The sequence below is a fragment of the Anopheles gambiae genome, chromosome 3 (assembly GCF_943734735.2).
Source record: "Anopheles gambiae chromosome 3, idAnoGambNW_F1_1, whole genome shotgun sequence".
Taxonomy (NCBI): Eukaryota; Metazoa; Arthropoda; class Insecta; order Diptera; family Culicidae; genus Anopheles; species Anopheles gambiae.
Window position 1 is genome coordinate 69,898,449 of NC_064602.1, and position 21,523 is coordinate 69,919,971.

Consider the following 21,523-nt stretch of genomic DNA (forward strand, 5'->3'; position numbering starts at 1 on the left):
GCAAGGGCAGGGTCAGGGCCAGGGACAGGGACAGGGACAGGGACATGGACAGGGGCAAGGACAGGGACAGGGACAGGGACAGGGACAGGGACAATGGCAAGGACAAGGCCAAAATCAAGGACAAGGTCAAGGTCAGAATCAAGGACAATCACAAGGACAGGGCCAAGGGCAAGGTCAAAATCAAGGACAGGGACAGTGGCAAGGACAAGGTCAAGGACAAGGTCAAGGACAAGGTCAAGGACAAGGACAAGGTCAAGGACAAGGTCAAGGACAAGGTCAAGGACAAGGTCAAGGACAAGGTCAAGGACAAGGTCAAGGACAAGGACAAGGCCAAGGACAGGGACAGGGACAAGGACATGGCCAGGGACAGGGGCAGGGACAATGGCAAGGGCAAGGACAAGGTCAAGGACAAGGGCAAGGTCAAGGTCAAGGACAAGGACAAGGACAAGGACAAGGTCAAGGACAAGGACAAGGTCAAGGACAAGGTCAAGGACAAGGTCAAGGACAAGGTCAAGGACAAGGTCAAGGACAAGGACATGGCCAAGAACAGGGACAAGGACATGGCCAGGGACAGGGGCAAGCCCAATGGCAAGGGCAAGGGCAAGGTCAGGGCCAAGGGCAGGGACAGGGTCAAGGGCAAGGACAGGGTCAAGGGCAGGGTCAGGGTCAAGGACAATGGCAAGGACAAGGTCAAGGACAAGGACAAGGACAGGGACAGGCACAAGGGCAGGGACAGGGACAAGGGCATGGACAAGGACAAGGTCAAGGACAAGGGCAAGGACAATGGCAAGGTCAAGGACAAGGGCAAGGACAATGGCAAGGTCAAGGACAAGGGCAACGTCCGGGTCAAGGCCAAGCTCAAGGGCAAGGACAGGGTCAACATCCAGGACAAGGGCAAGGTCAGGTACAAGGACAAGGACAAGGCCAGGGACAAGGTCAACGCCCTGGGCAAGGTCAAGCTCAAGGGCAAGGCCAGTGGCAAGGACAAGGCCAACGTCCAGGCCAAGGTCAAGGTCAGGGTCAAGTTCAAGGGCAAGGTCAGGGGCAGCGTCCTGGACAAAATCAAGGACAAGTACAAGGTCAAGGACAAGGACAAGGCCAACGTCCAGGCCAAGGACAACAACAGCAACAAGGTCAAGGCCAACGTCCAGGCCAAGGCCAAGGACAACAACAGCAACAAGGCCAAGGCCAAGGACAGCAACAGCAGCAAGGTCAAGGACAACAACAGCAACAGCAAGGGCAGGGACAGGGACAGGGTCAACAACAACAGCAAGGCCAAGGGCATGGGCATCAAGGACAGCATCAAGGGTCACATCAGGGCCCGATCAGTTCCGGCCAACATCAGGGACAACATCAGGGTAGCCATCAAGGTATTCACGGTGGAGAGCATCAAGGACAACATCAAGGGTCACATCAGGGGCCAATAAGCTCGGGACAGCATCAGGGACAACACCAGGGAAGTAATCAAGGCTCGAGCGGTGAACACCAAGGACAGCATCAAGGTTCCCATCAAGGTCCTATTAGTTCCGGACAGCATCAAGGACAGCACCAGGGCAATCATCAAGGAATTAATAGTGGAGAGCATCAAGGACAACACCAGGGCTCCCATCAGGGTCCGATCAGCTCGGGCCAGCACCAGGGACAGCATCAGGGCAGCCATCAGGGTGCTAGCGGTGAACATCAGGGACAACACCAGGGCTCACACGAAGGTCCCATCAGCTCGGGTCAGCACCAGGGACAGCATCAGGGCAGTCATCAAGGAATACACAGCGGACAGCATCAGGTATGTGAGATTCCTGAGGAAGAATGCAGGATTTTACGCTGCTAACGAGTGGTACCTTTTAGGGGGAGCATCAACATCAGCACCAGGGACCAGTTGGAGAAGGGCAACATCAGACTAGCCATCAAGGAAGCCACCAGGGCCTGTCGCAGGGAGAGTTCCAGGGTCAACATCAGGGGCAGCACCAGAAGCCGATCAGCGGCAACAAGGAGGAGCATAACCTACAGGTTCAAGTGTCCTGGGGACAGGGACAGCAGGGACAGGGACAGCAAGGCCAATCTCAAGGACAATCCCAAGGACAGTTTCAAGGCCAGTCTCAATCCCAGGGGCAGTCTCAAGGCCAATCCCAGGGACAACAGGGACAGTCTCAAGGCCAATCCCAGGGACAGACACATCGTCCACCGCAAGGAGGTAACGTATGGAACTATCGGAAGGTTAATCTTCCGCCGTTAATAAGCTGTTTTTTAGCAAGAAGATTGAAATTCAAAAATATTTTATAACATCTGGTGAGAGAGTGGTTGTGGTAACTTGTGTAACTTGTGAAATAACGCGCGTCTATCTTATTTCTAACAATATTGTTACTAATCGTACACAAACATTTTACACGTTTTTCTCACCACAACACGTTCGCCACACGTCAACATCACGCATACTCACGATACGCACACGAACGCATCAATACACATACACACATGGCCACACTCCAGTACACATTGGGATCGGGTTTAAGCCGGGAAATGGTGGACTGCAGGCATCGCTGGGCCTGGGTGGACCGCACGGTAAATACACCTGCCGATGAGTATACTGCGCATCACGCACGCAAACTTCATGTTGTGCGCCTTACTACCAACTACTAACGAATGATCTTCCCTTGTTGGACTGCCACAACCGACCAACCGGTTGGTGGCCCAGGTGGTATATCTCTAGGCGCGGGTGTGTCTACGGCCGGCATTAGCGGCACAGCAAGCACCTCGCACACCGGCCCGAACCACAACGTGATTGGCACGATCGGTGGTTCCATTGGGTCGTCCACAGGCGTGCAGACAAGCGCCGGAGTGAACGCATCGGCCACCGGGCTCGGCGTGACCGTCGATCATACGCACACGTCCAACGTGACGGTGACCGGGGAAGGTGTGCAGGTGTCACACGGTGGCCAAAATACGATCGACAGCCAGCAGGTCACCGTGGCAGGCACGGTCGGTGTGGCCGTTGGCGTCGAAGCAGGTTTGATAGATAGCTCCCTTAATCATACCGGGCACGTTTCGGTCGGTAGTATCGACGTAAGTAGCGCCACGGCGGTTGGCGCAGGAATCGTGGCAAATCACACGACGATCGGCGGAGTGGCACAGCTAACGCACAACGCCAGTATATCGATTCCAACCGTCGCTCCAGGTAGTATGCTCCACCGTAAACTTACACAGCGCATCCAGATACGGATACGCTGACGGAGATCAAGGGTGTTGGGAGGCTGGTACTCTTTTGAAGGGACGTAGGGGATGTAGGATGTAGTGCATGATTATTTGTAGATTTTTTGTACGGATGTCAGCAAACTGTGGGATGGTGTACTGATGCTGTTTTTGAACTTCCCGCAGGACCTACGACGGAACAACCTCCAGTCGAGTCTTCACCGAGTACACCAATCCCTGGATCGCCTGGAACCGCAATTGGTGTGTATCCACCGACAAAACCCATCGATACCAGCTCACCGCCTGGCTCGTCATCCTCCTCCTCCTCATCTCCGCCCCCATCGATGCCACCCTCGGGGCCACCGTCGTCTTCCGGTGGGGACAACTATGCTCCACCTCCAAACTATCAGATAGCGGTATCGCAATATCCGTATTTCTTTGTGCCCTATCCGTACGCACCTCCGAACGTGCCGCAGGCACCATGCAACTGCCCAGCCGATCAGCAGAACCAGCAGGGTGGCCAACAGCCAAACCAGCCGGCCGGCTACCTCGGCTTCATTCCCGTCCTGTACATCCCGAACTGTCACGCCCAGAAGAGTGGACTGCCGGCCAACTTCAACTGGCCGGCACCGCCACCACCGGAAGGGTTCGGCCAGTCACTGGACGAGCTGCCGGCCCAGCGACTCTTTCAGAAACCGGACGGTAGCTGGGTGCTGCAGCGGGCCCGCAACCGCTCTCGCCGGCTGCGTGCCCGACGTCCCGCTGCCCGACGAATTATAACCGACCAGGAATATCCAGCGAAGAAGTAGAGTAGATTGAGGAAAAGACGCAGCAGTTTGCATGGAAGAGAAAAAAATACTCATTTTATATTAAGTTTCATCTGCCCTTTAGTATACTACACTCATTCATTCGTTCCCCAACACAAGCAACCCGGTCCCGCAATTGGGTTCGAGAAAAAAAGCGATATTTATGGAAGCAAAAGACAGTGTGTTTTCGATGTTTAAGGATGCATTCATTTTCCTCTTGCCACTGTGATTAGATTTATTCATCAAACGAACGCGCAAAGTATACTGCGAAAGCATCGCTATTGCGAAATGGAGAGCTTCCCGTGTGTATTCGAGTAGGATGTGGGAAGGAAGTAGCTGCCTGCCTTCCGTGTTCCATAGGAAAAGGGTTGCCGTGGAGGACGAAAACGGCAAAAGACAGCAAATGCAAGAGTGTATGTGTGCCGTGTGTTTAACGCACAGTAAAAGCACATCCCTCTCGTCTACGCTAGTTAATCGTAACTTATTTAAGATAGCACGAGAAAAAAAGTTTGAGCACAAATTGAATAAAAGTGTTTTGATGCATAAATGTATAGCTGGATGGTTTTTTTATTACATTTTTCTATTTTTATCAACTCTCAATCTCAAATCAAATCTCCCATGTTTTCCCGTGTGTCTTTTTTAACATCATTTTTAGAGGTTTTTTGTAAGTAAAGCGAGCGTCTCTGTGTTCTGTTTATGCGACTTTTCTGTGGCTCACTGTGTTGATGCGCAAATTGCATACTTTAAGGCGTTTTACCGACATGCTGCGTTTATTGCGTTTCTGTACTTTCAGATGCCGAACGGTTTTGAGAAAATAGTTGTTGTGTATTAATAAATAGAGTAATATATTTATTGAAAATTAGAAACTCGTTTTTATTAGAAAGTTTTTATGATGAAAAATCTACTATGTAATGCTGCAGGAGATCTTGGATTCAGGGCAGGAGAAGGAAATCGTCATTGCATTACATTTCTGATTTTCTTTTACTTTTATCTGCTAACTTAAACTTGGAAAAGTTCTCGGATGAAATAAAAAAAAATCGAGGATGTTTTTCTATACTGTATGTATAGTTTTTTGTATCGATCAAGATTTCTCTACAGAATGTTGCTGAATATCCTATCGGCGCTACGACAACGATCGGTCAAATGGGCAGATTGGTAATTGAGTTTGCACAATATTGCTCAACATAAATTCAATCAACATTGGATGTGGAAGCGTCTGCCGCAAGAACGAATAAGCAACAGGAAGTAAAAGAAGAGAGTTAAAAGACGGAGCAACTTAATTAGAACCGTGATATCGTGATTGTCTTTCCGAGTTAGATCAGATAATGGGGACAACTGTCTACTTACAGGGTTTTCCAATTGAGTTTAGACTAGCCGCATACTTTTTTTGAATAGTCGCAATAGATTCTTGACTAGCATCCTCTATTTTTGATTACGAGCAGTGGATTATTGACTAGGAGCAATTGATTTCAGCAGGTCCCTGCATGACAGCCTAAGAGCGTCGTGTTTATAATACCCGGTGTGACAGATCGACTTGAATAATAATCTGTGGATCATATTTAATATCATCCGCTCATTAGCTAAAAGCGATTGTTTTACTGCTATATATCATCCACAAAATAAGATATATTTTATCTGATAGGTTTTTGGTGCTATTGTTTTGATTTTATGAATGCACAATACAACACAAAAGCACTTAACGGCTGAATTGAAATATGCAGTAGTTAACCCACAGGCATAACCTAACCAAAAGCTAGATTAAGCAAGTTTTCCAGAGTGACCAGATGTAGTTCTATCGATTTTCGATCGAATATCGGTTTACAATTGAACACACTAAAACTCAGTTTTTCTAACCAAAAATCAAATATTTTTCTAAGTATTGACTGTTCAACCATAAAATTGGAATTTAATAAAATTTATGAGTGAATAAAAAGTTGTTTTTAATGAAAATTACCGAATTTGCTTTAGATTTCCTACCGATAACCTCTAAAAACAATCTGAACACTCCGCGCCAGCAACCGGTCTGCTGAAATCAATTGCTCCTAGTCAATAATCCACTGCTCGTAATCAAAAATAGAGGATGCTAGTCAAGAATCTATTGCGACTATTCAAAAAAAGTATGCTGCTAGTCTATACTCAATTGGAAAACCCTGTAATTAACTCTTTGAAAAAGGGATAAAATATGAATATTTATTATTCAATATTTATTTTATCTGTAACTTATGTTTTTTTTTACTGCTTTACTATTTATTGTTGGTTATATATGAGTATGTGGGATGCTCTGAAACAACTATTCATCTGATTATCTCAAATAAAACGGAATAAATTGGTGTATGAAGTAAACAAACAAGCTAACAACATCGGGCCGTTTCTTTGGAAAAATGCAAATTAGTCAAAGTAATTTATATTGCTCTACATAGCTAATGGCCTCTAATTAATAACCATTTTCATGCGAAATGAAAGCAAGGCAAGAAGAACGCGAAAACGAACTAAACCGTATTCCGTTCTCTTACGGTTTGTAGTTTGAGATTAGGTCCTTGATTTCAACAAACACAAAACCACTTTTTGTGTTGTTCTTTGATTTTTCCAATCCACTTTGCTCTCAGGATGCATAAGCAACCAGCGTGGTGTGCAAATGTTGTCTGATAGTATGATAAGGAGTATACACTTTACCAACCAGTTTGAGTAACATCTCAGCTCAGCGAAGATGAAATGTCAAAGGATCAGGTCAAATGAACGAACCAACCAAACCAAACCGAGCAGAAATATATCGACAACGGGGTTATACGATCGAATTACCAGCCAGCCAGCGTGTTAAGTGAAACGAAGCTCGCCGCACTAATGCTGTATCGCCAATAAAATGAAGAACGACACAACCCTCAGCGCGGCGTGGAAGATGTCTCTGAAAGTTCTTACACACGCATAGTCGGCGCGTGAAAGCGGGAAGCGAAAAAACAAAAACAAAAACAACCACAAAACGAAGGCAATATGCTAATGCAGTTTGGAGAGATGTCGAGAAAAGTTTGGTTTCGGTTCTTTCTTACTGCTTACCCCTGCGCACCGCACATAAACGCGCGCGAAAGGAGAGAAGATCAGAATTCGTTGCACGGGACGAGGGGGTGGCCGAAGAAAAATGCTCGAATGCATAATGAGCAGAAAGCGAAACGATAAAAGCGAAAGAGCCAAAGCAAAAAAGCGAAACTTTATATGCAAAAAAGGGAGAGAAAAAAGAACAATAAAGGTTCGATCGATGGCACAGGGTGGCAAACGCGAGTGGCAAACCGGAGCAAAGTTTTTTGATCTTTTGAGGCGGGAGGTAGACAAAGTTTGGAGGCGTAAAACGTGAAAAAAGGGGCAAAGGAGCAAATATTGATCGGGCGAGAACTTTTCTCGGCAGTAATAAATTATGTCTGCCCATTTTCAGCGAGCAAGGTAGCATAGTTTACGCGAATAACGGTAAGTATGGTTGAAACAAAAGCAATTTGTTTGCGGGCAAACGAAGAAGGTAAAATATGTTTTGAATAAATAAACACTAGATAAAGATTAAGTAAATGAAGAAGATATTGAAAATGAAGTTTTATGTGTTTTCGAAGCAATAGTGATTATAAAACAAAGAATCTTCATTTAAAAGCAGAACCTAATAACGGTTAATTTAGCTAATCTCTTGATATGTCTATCTTCATTCATGTCTTCTCCATGTCTTGTCCATCTTGTTACAACTCTTTATTTATTTATGCTTTAGTTTTTACTAACTTATATATGATTTATTCTTCTTTTATCAGTTTATTTCATTATTGTCACTAACAAGATTCAGAGTAAACACGAGGATCACCCTGTTTCTGCAAACGATTCAGTTCCAACGAAATGCGATCACGCAATGCGACGATGTGATAAGGCACGATCGCCCAGCGAAGAAACCAGCTGTTGCACCGCTGCCACTACCATCACGGCAGGCGCTGGGCAGCTCCCTATCCGCGACCAAAAGCAACAAACTAAAGCACAGCGTGTGTAACAGGACACTCTACCTGGTGCCATCGATACATCCAGCCAAAAATTTAATAAAACAGGTGCTTTATGAATAATGCTAATAAATCTTCTTCCTTTCACTCCTGCTTGGTAAGGTGATGTCAGTGTAGTAAAGTTGTCTAGCAAGAAGGAAGAGTTGCTGAAAACATTATATAGAACACGAGCGATTATTGATCGACCGTTTCTAAGCGCAGGTCAAAGTAGGCGAAAAAGGGGTAGAGATCTTTTTTGCGTGAATTTAATCCTCCGTGCGCTATCTTCCTAATTTCTTGGCGTTGGTATCGAAAAGCGAACTCGCGGTAAATGACCGTTCATAAATTACTGTACCATAAACTCTTCAGAGTGGTGCTTTGGATTTGTTGGGGCCAGAAGAAGACCCATCGGATGAATGGCCTCCTAGGGGAAAGGGTGAAACACACATGCCAGGCATGGGGTGGAAAAACTGGTCCATCCATACGGTGTGATCGGTCGGGTTGACTCGGCGTTGCAGGCACAGCATCAGGGGCCCCGGTGTCCATACGTCGTGTGATCGTACCGGGCAGATACACGGCGTGGCGTGTTTCGGTTGTTGCCGCACCGATCGGGTATTAGTGCGAACCATAGGAAGGTAGAGAATTTTGGAGAATTTTGCTTTCGTCTTACTTTCGGTTACCTCCCAGCGTCTGTACGTGCCAGGGTTCAGGGTCGGCAAGGGTAAGGTCGTTAGAATAAATTGCGCTTTCAAGTCGGTGGAGAAACGTCACGACGCGTGATCGTGGCAGGAAAAAGGATACATAAAAATTGGAAAAACCTGCGCTCTTGGGTTGTTCTGGCTCTAAATTATGCTATTTTGTTGTGTATTTTTTTATTATACTGAAGAAGATATTGTAAAAACCTGATCGACTTGATTTGGGGAGTGGAGGGGAGCAGAACTGCATGCACAGTGTGTTTGAAAGTTATCAAAACGATGGTGATCCTGCCGGCCGGCAGTCAGTTCGGCAGAAGCGCTCGAACGATAAGCAACTCCTGGAGCAGTGGCGGAACAACGCTCTCGGGGAGCGTTTTGTGAACAAGTTGGGTGAGAAGTTGAAACCGGTGCAGTGTTCGGTTTGGGGCCAGGAGGATTTGGGGCAAGTTTTTTTTTGTTTGCTACTGTGAGTGTGTGCCCGTGTTAAGTGTGAGCTCAGTGCTATAATAGGAACGTCTACGTCGTTCCACGAGTCAAGATCAAGATGCGGCTGAACTGCAGATGGGTAAGTTTGTGCGGAATGCAAATCCAACGATCGCCCGCGCGCTGGACGGTGTATTAATTTACGCGATAGTGATTTAGCGCACTCAAAAACCCCGAGACGTGTGCATTGTGAAATGGTGATGTCTTTCGGAGAGTTCAAACCAGACGTGATAAAGATGAACTTTAGCAGAAATGATGTTTTTTTGGGAAAGGAATATGTGTTTGTAGGACACTCACGATGATCTCCAATAGTATAACTATCTTTTAATTCCCAAGATATCATCATGATGATGTCAGAGGATGAATTCTTCTCTCAGATAACAAGCATGGTATTTGAATTTTTTTATCATCATCACATTCTCGAAATAATAGTTCTGCGCATCTTTCACAACGTGAGCTTGCATAAAAAAATGGAAAACAGCACTGTCCCATTAGTTTCGTGGTGTATTCTTGCCAGCCATTTAACAATTTGACTCTTTGGTCGAACATCTTCTGTAGCGTGACCTTTCCAGCAGGACATCCTGTTTCGTCTTCTTTTATGACAGGAATTACTACAGGTTTTGGTTTTATGTTTATATTCTAAACAACGTATGGCTCAAGGCGAGGCAAATTGTAAGCTGTAGATTGATGAGCTAGCGAGTGTATTCCAAGATGAGTAGACGTGGATTATTTATTGCACTGTGAGTCCTTTTGAGCAGCTCTTTATTGTATTACCATTAGTAGGAATTGCATCATCCGTGGCCATGTAAGCCACGACGTGCTCAACCGGGAGCAAAGAAGAAGGATATGTGAATCGCTTCCCATTGCATCTTTTATGTTGGGGTTCTTAACGACTTCAAAAACAAACAAAACACATTAAAATTAATAGTTATCTATGCAATATAAGTTTGGCTTGATTTATTGCGGAATTATCTATATTTTGTTCCAGTCGTAAATCTTTGTATTTTTTAAGTAATTAAGTTCTAAAAAGAAAAGGTTCTCAAGGTAATTTCGACTTGATTTGGCTCTATTTTCGTTGTAATTTTTTTTTATAATATAATCTTGTTTATTTAAAGCCTCTTAGCTTGACCATTGCTACAATCGATTATGGATTTTCGGGTCATTCAACACTGCACAGAATAATTAATACAATGTTGTAGAAATGATTTAAATATTTGACATACTAATGATACTTCTTTAAAATTTGGGTGCATAAACTTATTAGGGGCTTTCATCAGAGTTAAGCGAATCGGAAGTGGGCATGAATAAAAGGCGATAAGCTTTTCGATTTGCGTATTTAAACGCCATGTTTTGAAAGGTTTTTTTTAGAATATAGCATAGTCTCAAATTGAAAGAAGAATGTTGATATAAAATTAAACGATGTTTAACAAGAGAAGCCCAATGTAGTGAGTAATTCTTAATGATCGTATTAATATTTGAATCACGGGTAATGTGGGTAATGTCCTATTGGATCTTGTTGTATATGCATTAATTAAAAAATAATAAATAAATAAATAAATAAGTTATTATGTATTATGCGATCCTTCATTAAGAATGATTAGGATCTTATACTTTGATGATGCTCTAATAATGTATTTACATGTTTGGGAGTAATAGTTGTGAAAATATTTTCATTTACACGATTTTTTTTACTATTGACTTATTGACTTATTGACAGAACTTGTTTATAGGTAGATATTGACATTGGGTTTCAATGAGTTATTCACACTAATTGGGCAAATAGTCTTTGGTTCATTGTGCCAAGCAAGCTAGTTTAAATTAAACAAACCATGAAGATAAACTGAAAGCCAAACAAATCTAATTAATTATCAATTATCACTCTTCATTCTGTTACAGCTGCTGCTATCGCTGCTGGCACTTTTCGCCGAAGCGAGAGATGAACGGGCATACCGTGGAGGTAATTAAATGAACAGGAAAATCGTGATAAAAGCATCAGTAGAATGGTATAATGCTTTTCGCATTGCTATTTTCCAGGGAAAGCTGATTACAGGAAAGCAGATCGCAAGGGAGAAACACAGTTTCAGCATCAGAAAACTATTGACGGAGCGGTGCTGGGATGTTACGGTTACGTCGATGGGCAGGGAAAAATGTTTGTCACACACTATTTGGCCGATGGGTCTGGGTACCGAAGTGTGAGTTTATCTGCTCCGGATAAAATGACACGGGAACGGTTGAAGCTGTTGAGGTAAGAGCGCAAATTGCAACAATTTAGGCAAGCGTTACGTTTCGGCCAGCTTCCAAGCGAAAAATCAATAACAATCAACGAAACTTTTACCATTTTAGGAACGGTGAGGATGGCCCAGCTGCTGAATTATTTCCCGTCGACTGCACGGAGGAAGGCGATCTGGGACGTTTGAAGAATATGGCCGAAAAGATAAAGAAGGATTTCGAGAGTAGCAATGGTGAGGATGAACCGCAGAGGAATGCGCCTTCTTATGATGGGAAGGAAAGGGCGAGCAGGCCGAAAGAAAGCGACAAACCTATGGAAAGCAGCGACATAAGAGATGATGCGATTCAACCGAAAAAAGAATCTGCACAGGCGGTGCCAGCTGATGCTCCTAATAAAACGGGTAATCGTCTGATTAATGTGAGGGATCCAAGTTCCTTTAGAAGGCCAGTAAAGAAACCTGCAGGAAGCGCAAAGTCTCCAATTGCTCAAGAACCGTTCCCACAACCATCCAGTGATGTAATGTCAGTACCGGCATCTAAGCCGAAGCAAGTACCAAGCTCTGAAAAGCAGTCAAACCAAGTTGATGAACCACAGCCGAAAAATAAAGTGGAGAAACCAACAGACAAGAAACCAAGTACGTTAGCCAAGCCAAATAGAAGACCGCAACCAGATAATATTCCGAAAAGTAACTCCGTTGATTCAGAAGCGATTAAACCTAACAAAGAACTGAACCTGACACCCCAGCAAGTCCAACCCGAGGTACAAGCCAAGAAAGCATCTCAAAAGCCTGACGGCAAGCACAAGAAGCCCAGCGAGAACTCCAAGTCGTCAGAGGATCCTGAAAATCAACAAGACGATCTGAGCTCAGAGAAACCTGAGGACAAGGCAGCCGAAGAGTCTGATGACCCCAAGCAATCACCCAAATCAGCGAAGGAACCGAGCAAGTCACAGCCCAAGAAGGGATCTGATAAGCCTGACAGCAAGAACAAGAAGCCCAGCGAGGACTCCAAGTCATCGGAGGATCCTGAAAATCAACAAGACGATGTGAGCTCAGAGAAACCTGAGGACGAGGCAGCCGAAGAGTCTGATGACCCCAAGCAATCATCCAAATCAGCGAAGGAACCGAGTAAGTCACAGCCCAAGAAAGGATCTGATAAGCCTGACAGCAAGAACAAGAAGCCCAGCGAGGACTCCAAGTCATCGGAGGATCCTGAAAATCAACAAGACGATGTGAGCTCCGAGAAACCTGAGGACGAGGCAGCCGAAGAGTCTGATGACCCCAAGCAATCACCCAAGTCAGGAAAGGAACCGGGCAAGTCACAGCCCAAGAAAGGATCTGATAAGCCTGACAGCAAGAACAAGAAGCCCAGTGAGGACTCCAAGTCGTCGGAGGATCCTGAAAATCAACAAGACGATGTGAGCTCCGAGAATCCTGAGGACAAGGTAGCCGAAGAATCTGATGACCCCAAGCAATCATCCAAATCAGCGAAGGAACCGAGCAAGTCACAGCCCAAGAAGGGATCTGATAAGCCTGACAGTAAGAACAAGAAACCCAGTGAGGACTCCAAGTCGTCGGAGGATCCTGAAAATCAACAAGACGATGTGAGCTCAGAGAAACCTGAGGACGAGGCAGCCGAAGAATCTGATGACCCTAAGCAATCACCCAAGTCAGGAAAAGAACCAAGCAAGTCGCAACCCAAGAAGGGATCTGAAAAGCCGAACAGCAAGAACAAGACGCCTAGCGATGACTCAGTGTCGTTGGAGGATTATGAAGATCAACTAAACGGTGAAAGCTCAATTAAACCTGAAGACGAGGCTTCCGGAGAGTCTGATGTGGAAGAACTTGACAGTAAGATAAAGGAGCCCAGCGAGGAATCGAAGTCTTTGGAGGATTATGATGAGCAACAAGACGATGTGAGCTCAGGTAATGCTGAAGACGAAACAGCTCAAGAGTCTGATGACCCCAAGCAATTACCCAAGTCAGGGAAGAAACCGAGCAAGTCGCAGCCCAAGAAGGGATCTGAAAAGCCTGACAGCAAGAACAAGAAGCCCAGCGAGGACTCCATGTCATCGGAGGATCCTGAAAATCAACAAGACGATGTGAGCTCCGAGAAACCTGAGGACGAAGCAGCCGAAGAATCTGATGACCCCAAGCAATCACCCAAGTCAGGAAAGGAACCAAGCAAGTCGCAGCCGAAAAAGGGATCTGAAAAGCCTGACAGCAAGAACAAGAAGCCCAGCGAGGACTCCAAGTCATCGGAGGATCCTGAAAATCAACAAGACGATGTGATCTCAGAGAAACCTGAGGACGAGGCAGCCGAAGAGTCTGATGACCCCAAGCAATCACTCAAATCAGCGAAGGAACCGAGCAAGTCGCATCCCAAGAAGGGATCTGAAAAACCTGAGAGCAAGAACAAGAAGCCCAGCGAGAACTCCAAGTCATCGGAGGATTCTGAAAATCAACAAGACGATGTGAGCTCCGAGAAACCTGAGGACGAGGCAGCCGAAGAGTCTGATGACCCCAAGCAATCACAAAAGTCAGGAAAGGAATCGAGCAAGTCACAGCCCAAGAAGGTATCTGATAAGCCTGACAGCAAGAACAAGAAGCCCAGCGAGGACTCCAAGTCATCGGAGGATCCTGAGATTGAACAAGACGATGTGAGCTCAGAGAATCCTGAGGACAAGGTAGCCGAAGAGTCTGATGACCCCAAGCAATCATCCAAATCAGCTAAGGAACCGAGCAAGTCGCAGCCCAAGAAAGGATCTCAAAAGCCTGAGAGCAAGAACAAGAAGCCCAGCCAGGACTCCAAGTCAACGGAGGATCCTGAAAATCAACAAGACGATGTGAGCTCAGAGAAACCTGAGGACGAGGCAGCCAAAGAGTCTGATGACCCCAAGCAATCGCCCAAATCAGCGAAGGAATCGAGCAAGTCGCAGCCCAAGAAGGTATCTGAAAAGCCTGACATCAAGAACAAGAAGCCCAGTAAGGACTCCAAGTCATCGGAGGATTATGAAAATCAACAAGACGATGTGAGCTCCGAGAAACCTGAGGAAGAAGCAGCCGAAGAATCTGATGACCCCAAGCAATCACCCAAGTCAGGAAAGGAACCAAGCAAGTCGCAGCCGAAAAAGGGATCTGAAAAGCCTGACATCAAGAACAAGAATCCCAGCACGGACTCCAAATCATCGGAGGATCCTGAAAATCAACAAGACGATGTGAGCTCAGAGAAACTTGAGGACGAGGCAGCCGAAGAGTCTGATGACCCCAAGCAATCATCCAAATCAGCAAAGGAACCGAGCAAGTCACAGCCCAAGAAGGGATCTGAAAAGCCTGACAGCAAGAACAAGAGGCCCAGCGAGGACTCCAAGTCATCGGAGGATCCTGAAAATCAACAAGACGATGTGAGCTCAGAGAAACCTGAGGACGAGGCAGCCGAAGAGTCTGATGACCCCAAGCAGTCGCCCAAATCAGGCAAAGAACCGAGCATGTCACAGTCCAAGAAGGGATCTGATAGGCCTGATATCAAACTTGCTGCCAGAACACAACCGGCAGATTCTCCCCTCACCGATGTCTTCCCGACTCCACCATTTGAAGCAGATCCGTTTCCATCTCGACTTGGTCTTCCGAGCGATTCAAACGACGTGCTAGCTGCCATCAGTAGAGTTTTACCAGTGATTCGTGATATCGGACCACCGTTCGTTACTACGGGTTCGCCGGAAATAGTGAAACCATCGATGGCTCCGAAAACATCCGCCTCGTTCAACGGTGACGTGTACGATGAGGTCGATGATGACGAGGACACTGATACAGTTGATGCAGTTGCACCAGCGAAGCAAAATGATCCGGGAAAACCGAGTCATTCCACACCACCACCACCGTCGGATATGGGCAGCTGTATTGAGATCATACTGAAGGTACCGACCGATGCCAGGCATGTTATCGTGCGTACGGAGCATCCTCAGTTTAAAACGCAGGAAGGTGCACCGTTGAATGAGCTTGTCAATAAGATTGCGCCTGGTGTGTACGATGTGCAGTTGGCCAAGTTTGACAAGGTGGTGTTTGAAAGGTATGACAAATATGCAATCGATGAAGAACCGCAAACACCCAACAACCTCGGCAAGGCATTCAACTACGACGAGCTGGTACCGAAGCCAAGCAATTCGGGCCCCAGCCAACGAGTGCCTGGAGACAGCGTTAATGCTTACCTGCCCAAGGTTGATACTGCTCGATCACGGGTAGGTGGTGTGGATGAAAAGATGGCAAAAGCGGACCGGGAGGAGAAAAGCGCTCAAAGCCAGCGTCGTATTCCGGATAGATTTTTAGCGATGGGCCGACGAGGTTGAATAAAGACTGGTTTGGAGTGGAATGTTCGTTAAAAAGACTTGACATACAGTTCAATGCATGTTTCTATATGACAATCATAAGAAATAAAACATGGTGGAAAAATAGAAAAAAAAAACAATTGAAAAATGAGTTCTGTTTGGTCAGACAGTAAAATGAACGAAAACTTCATGCGGACTGAGTAAACTGAACGAATACTTCCATTGGCTTCGATCGAATTTTTGTTGCTTTAATTTACCCTTTTCCTATAAAAAAAACCTATTTACGTTAAGTACCTATCAAAACGCTTCTTTATTAAACCCTCGTGAACACTTCCGGCGGTAAGTCGTATAAATATCCAGCTTCACCTTTCAGCAGGCTAAAGTTGATTGAGATTGGCACTTTTTCCTTCACTATCTTCACAGATTTTAAAGGATTGTACGCTAAATCTAGATAATCCAGCATGTTCATCCGTTCAAACAGGCTTATATCGATCGTTGTCAGTTTGTTGTGGTTTAGCGTAATTCCGTTGAGCTTGGCAAAATAATCCGCGCACGGTGGTTTGGGAATCTCCACACCTACTTCAATCCGCTTAAGGTAGTAAGATTTCCAAGAGCAGAAGCGCTGCTTACCTGTGTAGGGCTTATTTGCCTCTACACTTATCGTTGCGATTTGATTGTTGCCGAGAAAAAGGCGCTGAAATTGCGGCATGTACATCACAACTGCAAAATCGAACTGCTTCAGCGAATTACCAATCAAGTTTAAAGACTCCAGCTTCTCACAGCAAACACCCTCCGAGTCGGCCGTTATGGTTTGTATCTTGTTGTAGGACAGGTTTAGATTGACGAGACTGTTCATGCGCCTAAGTACACTTAGCTGCAAGAGTCGCATTGGTGAATGGCTTTGCTCTAGATTTACAACTCCCGACAGTTGCAGAACTGTGTCAGGAATGTTCTTGAACGTTGTGCCACATAATCTGACGTCACGGAGCATTTGACCACCGGAATTGAATCGAATAGTTTTCACCGACACGTGTTTTAATATCACCGTTGAAGGGGTTTTAAAGGCGGGTATAACCAACTCACCAAAAATACACCTTTCCAGTACAAACTGCACGAGATAGGGAGCACTTTCGAGGAAGGAAAAGTCCGCCAGTTTCCCTTTAGCACCTTTCAAAAATAGCGCATCCGTTCCGTTGGGAATGAAGCTGAAGGCGTACAGTCCGTCGTAGGTAATGTGTATATTGGACACGGTGCACGCAGTGTAGGAGCAGGTGAACTCGTATGCATGCGTCGAAAGCACCAATAGTAAGGTGATTAAGCTGTTGGAGTACAGTTGAATACAAAGGACAATAGCCCGGTATGAAGCTATGTATGATACGTGGCAGAAACTGTATTACTTACACAAGCAAACTCATGCCAATTTTTCAATTTTGGACATGCTTTTCGTTGCAATACTGAGCTAAGAATGTGACGAGAAGAGTGAAAAGTGTTGTAATACCATTGCTCGTTGATATCGTGTTTTGCTAAGTGATTTTTGATTGCCATGTAATACGATGTGGTCAATCGTCCGGATCAGCATATGACGAAGTTTAGTTTGTTGCAGTCGTTTTTCTACACATTTTGTGAAACTTGTGCCACAGTTTAATGAAAGTGAAGCAGCCATGCCTTGCCAAAGCAAATGTTCTGATTGTTTTTTTTTTGACAAATAATTAATTTTAGGAGTTGTTTATGATAAAATATCACTCACTCACAAAGTTTACTTTATGTTAAAAGGCACTTGGTTTGTGCATGTTAATGGTTCATCGTGACGAACGAACCATTGTTACGAAGACAATTGTCCAATACAATGAACCAAATCAATGAATAGTATAGGAAGATGTTAGCAAACTTGTGTAGTTAAAGAATTGTTTAAAAAGTGTCAATTTTGTTCAATATAAATTTGAAATTATATTGCACATTTTGGCCGGTACCATTCATTAAAGAGCTGTGAAAACTTAACTTATAAATTAGTTGAATTCTTGGAATTGCCAAGTATCCATATTGTAGACATGTTTGGTCCAAATTGGACACAATCGCTCGTTTTTATTAACATTAATGATGCACTAGGTCTACTACCATGTACCTTCTTCTTGTTTTGTGTACTAAAAAATTCTGATTCAGTATTCACTGATGGCGGTTGATATGTTTAAGAAAATTCGCAACTCTAAAAGATGTTGGTAACTTATTTTTGTACTTAATTCATTTCATCATGTTTGAAAGTAATTTCGAATTATTCGTAGCTATTGACGAAGCAGTTAAATGTTTTTAACCCAGTTTGATGGTTTTTGCAAGGATTGACGACCTTTTACATGAGTGCTTCTTTTAGATAAATGCTGTCCTTGTAATAGAAAATAGCAGCAATTTATCAATATACATCGCTTAAATTGACGAAATTTAGGTCTATCACAGTGATGTCCAACTCGTTTTAGATCGCGGGCCGGATAAGGGATAAAAATACTCTCGCGGGCCACTGTTGAGGGGGGTGGGGGATCATTTAGGACTTATTCTTTGACTAGAATCTTACCTATATGTTTTAGTAGCCTCCAATAAAGCTATTAATAACAGATTGTCTATCATACATAATTCATTGTGTAGAAATAAGGAATCATGGATATAACATTATAATAACTAAAGCAGATCATGAAATTTACTAATTCTTAACTTCAGTTGCCCTTCGATTTATCGATTTATCCGGCGCTACAACCGCATTGCGGTCTTGGCCTGCCTCAAGAGTGTCCGAAACCGCTCACGGTATCGCTCCTTCGTCTGCCAGTCCGGTCTTAATGGCGGACGCCTCCACGCCATCTCGCCACCTCTTTTTTTTTTTTTAAGCACAAAAAGATGTTATGATTTATTCATATAAATTTGTTGAAAGACAAGATGTTTTAAATCCTCGCTAGGTTTCCTACCGTTTTGGCGCTTACACTAGGTACATGTTACATGAGATGTATCTTTATAGTTCGTTGGAACAGAAGAACGAGCAGTACTTCGCAAAAAAAAAAATACAAGGCTTCTGAGCCTTGTGACTTGAGATCAATTCTCTATCGGTTAATATTACCGAAAGTCTCGCCACCTCAGTTTGGGGCTACCACGCCTCCTCTGTCCTTGTGGACGGCCTAAAAAGACTTTACGGGCTGGGTTGTTCGTTTACATGCGTACAACATGGCCAGCTCACCGGCGAGCCTGGCGAATTTGATACGCTGCACGATAGTGTGGTCGTCGTACAACTCGTATAGCTCGTCATTATAGCGGCTCCTCCATTGTCTTTCCACACATACGGGGCCAAGTATCCTTCTGAGCATCTTCCTCTCGGAAGTTGCCGGACAGTTGCCCTTACTTGGAAATTTAATAATTCATATTCAATGCTCCGATACATGCACTCTTTGAGGCTATCTGGACAGTTCTTCAAACCTCGTTTATCGCCTTCGCAAAACGACACACGAATTACAATTGCTGCATTCTCAAAACGCCACTGACTAATAATGATAATTAAAAATTTTAACACTACATCGACAAATATTGGCTGGCTATGAGGCCATTTTGTTAAGGAAAAGAGACTACTAACTTACAGTACACCTCATACAATTCACGCCGTTTTTTAATGCTTGTTTTTTCGATTTTTAAACATATTGGCCTGATTTTTGCAGAGCCATAGCTAAAAGACTACCCTCATCAATGAATTGAAAACAGTGGTATTCCGATACATGGTTTCCGAACTTCCCAGAAAGCCTCAAAGTCAGATAATGGGTGAAAAATGGGGAGTCCGACTTTAGGGTGCCAACAAGAAACAACTACTAAACACATGCTAAATGCCATCTTCGCGGATACGTTCCCAAACAAGCAACAATATATAATTTACTTCACACTTCGTCAATTGAACTATAAAGACTGAATGTTGAAACCTTCTTCCTTAGTGGATAAACACAACCGTTTTTCTTAACTTATAATCTACAATATATTTCTGCTTCATTCAAATAACTGCCAAAGTTCTTTGCGGGCCGGATTGAAAGTCTTCGCGGGCCGTTTGTGGCCCGTAGGCCGTATGTTTGACGTGTCTGTTCTATAATATAGCCGTTCTTTTGACATCTTTACCATCTTTTTATTTTTTTTGTAATTAAAGCTTGCTTGTATATCTTGTCAGTTGTACATTTTTGTTTACAAGAAAACTATGCCTCACCATCGCATGCAATGACAGTACACGTGCTGTCAAACAAGTTGCCTACATTTAGGCGCTCAAGACTTCTTAGCTCAGATGAAGGAGGTAGCGAATCACGTGACCGCCCAAAACAATACCCACACAATCAGACACGCATAAACCATTCGTTTAATGTTTCACGCATCACGATAGAGCTGTAAGGCAACGTGAACATCAGAACACGTTTTGCTCTCCAATAAAAAGAAGAAAAAAAAAACAGAGGCGAATTAGTAAGGTGACAATAATGGGACAAGATATGCCACATACAAATTAGGGCTTATTTTCCATGCCCTCAACGGGGGTGTTCAAACAAACATCACACCACCCATAATGGGTGCCCTCTATTGTGGCTCTCTTATGCATCACACAAATCGAACTGATCTGGTTCTGGCTTGAGGGCAACCAATACATTAATCAGATTAACGAGGTGACTTACGATGTGGCACGGCAATCTACGATCTATCTGCTCCGAAGCGTATGCATCGATAACTCGATAATCGCCAAGGGTTTGCCGAATGGGGCTGGCGATAAATATCGCATCATTAGGCAGGAATGGTTTTTGCATACAATGGGCAGCACCAGCACCACAAACAAATGCGGCAAATTAATCGTAACGAACACCTATGCGCCAGCGATCTCCATATTTTCATCGTGCCAGAAGGGGGGGAACCATCGATCTGCCACCACCGAGTGGTGCGTTCCGGTTTGTCGTTCTATGTAAATATTTCCCCCCTTAGTTAGGACAGCCGGCATCAAATAATTCACCACCAACCAGGGCAAAAGATGGAAAGCGGGTGCCGTTTTTGGTAGTTCGCGCGTTCCTCTGCGTGTGCGAAAATGTGAGAACGGCAAAGTGAACCAGTTTTTGTGGCGGGTGCTGAGTTGTCGCCTGGTGACCGCAAAAGTGACCTCGACATTTTGCACGAATCGACCCAGCGTTCCTTCTTCCATGTGGGAATGGTGTTTGAAGCGTCCTTTCCACGTTATGATGCTCCAACCGGTGACATCTGGCTGGTTGGGTCGCTCCGTTCGGTCGGTCTAGTGTTTTACATTTTCAAATTAACTTTTAATTACCGACCAAAGTCATTCAGGGTTGGCTGGAAGATGTTACGACGCTCGCTCGAATGAATATGTTTATGATGTGTGCCGTCTTCAAGGTGTTTGTCCGTGTGGTTTTGCAACCACTGGGTAATCAGGCCAGCTCGAAGGTTTTCACATTCGATCGAATTGCACAAGAGTTGAGAATTTCGGTTCAAGTCGGTTCGGTTTTTGTCGCTGGCTGAAGAATTTAAAGTTCGTCGCGGGTCGTTCGATGGCGCCAGCGCGAAGAAAGAGCCAAGGAATGTTGGCCTGTGGAGCCTGTGTTGTGTATGTTTACCCTTTGGAAGTCTGAGCGCCCGCGGGACCGGGAGTTCAATCGGCACGGTGACATCAGCCGATTGCACATCCGGGATTTTTCGTTCGAGATGCTTGGGACCACCAATCATGCGGTCCTCCTACGCACCCATGGGTTTATCGCGCCAAACCATCGCGAACTCGTAGTACGTTCACCTTCCTTCCGCTTGTAA

The 21,523-nt window shown here is 44.8% G+C and overlaps 4 protein-coding genes across 4 annotated transcripts; 3 read left to right on the top strand and 1 right to left on the bottom strand.

Annotated features, from left to right (window-relative positions):
• Window positions 1-44: 44 nt before the first annotated feature.
• Window positions 45-1,629, top strand: LOC133393158 (nipped-B-like protein B). Its single transcript, XM_061656615.1, has one exon. The coding sequence runs from the start codon at window positions 45-47 to the stop codon at window positions 1,425-1,427; it is 1,383 nt and encodes a 460-aa protein (XP_061512599.1). The 3' UTR covers window positions 1,428-1,629.
• A 1,011-nt stretch (window positions 1,630-2,640) lies between these two features.
• On the top strand, window positions 2,641-3,995 carry LOC5668023 (uncharacterized). The gene is made up of 2 exons (XM_061656616.1): window positions 2,641-3,172; window positions 3,373-3,995. Exons 1-2 carry the CDS (start codon window positions 2,641-2,643, stop codon window positions 3,993-3,995), a joined length of 1,155 nt encoding a protein of 384 aa, XP_061512600.1.
• A 4,977-nt stretch (window positions 3,996-8,972) lies between these two features.
• LOC133393626 (titin-like) lies at window positions 8,973-15,861 on the top strand. Its single transcript, XM_061659283.1, has 4 exons — window positions 8,973-9,250; window positions 11,065-11,125; window positions 11,203-11,413; window positions 11,512-15,861. The coding sequence occupies exons 1-4, from the start codon at window positions 9,230-9,232 to the stop codon at window positions 15,740-15,742; spliced, it is 4,524 nt and encodes a 1,507-aa protein (XP_061515267.1). The 5' UTR covers window positions 8,973-9,229; the 3' UTR covers window positions 15,743-15,861.
• An 80-nt stretch (window positions 15,862-15,941) lies between these two features.
• Window positions 15,942-17,235, bottom strand: LOC1271111 (uncharacterized). Its single transcript, XM_309857.3, has 2 exons — window positions 17,123-17,235; window positions 15,942-17,040 (listed from the first exon to the last, which is right to left on the bottom strand). The coding sequence occupies exons 1-2, from the start codon at window positions 17,134-17,136 to the stop codon at window positions 16,035-16,037; spliced, it is 1,020 nt and encodes a 339-aa protein (XP_309857.3). The 5' UTR covers window positions 17,137-17,235; the 3' UTR covers window positions 15,942-16,034.
• Between the last annotated feature and the right edge of the window lie 4,288 nt (window positions 17,236-21,523).

Coding starts and splice junctions, on each gene's coding strand:
- LOC133393158 (XM_061656615.1), top strand. CDS start 45: ATGGACAGGGGCAAGGACAGGGACAGGGACAGGGACAGGGACAGGGAC.
- LOC133393626 (XM_061659283.1), top strand. CDS start 9,230: ATGCGGCTGAACTGCAGATGG. Junction 11,126..11,202: donor TGAACGGGCATACCGTGGAG/GTAATTAAATGA, acceptor GCTATTTTCCAG/GGAAAGCTGATTACAGGAAA. Junction 11,414..11,511: donor GAACGGTTGAAGCTGTTGAG/GTAAGAGCGCAA, acceptor TTACCATTTTAG/GAACGGTGAGGATGGCCCAG.
- LOC5668023 (XM_061656616.1), top strand. CDS start 2,641: ATGATCTTCCCTTGTTGGACTGCCACAACCGACCAACCGGTTGGTGGC. Junction 3,173..3,372: donor GATTCCAACCGTCGCTCCAG/GTAGTATGCTCC, acceptor AACTTCCCGCAG/GACCTACGACGGAACAACCT.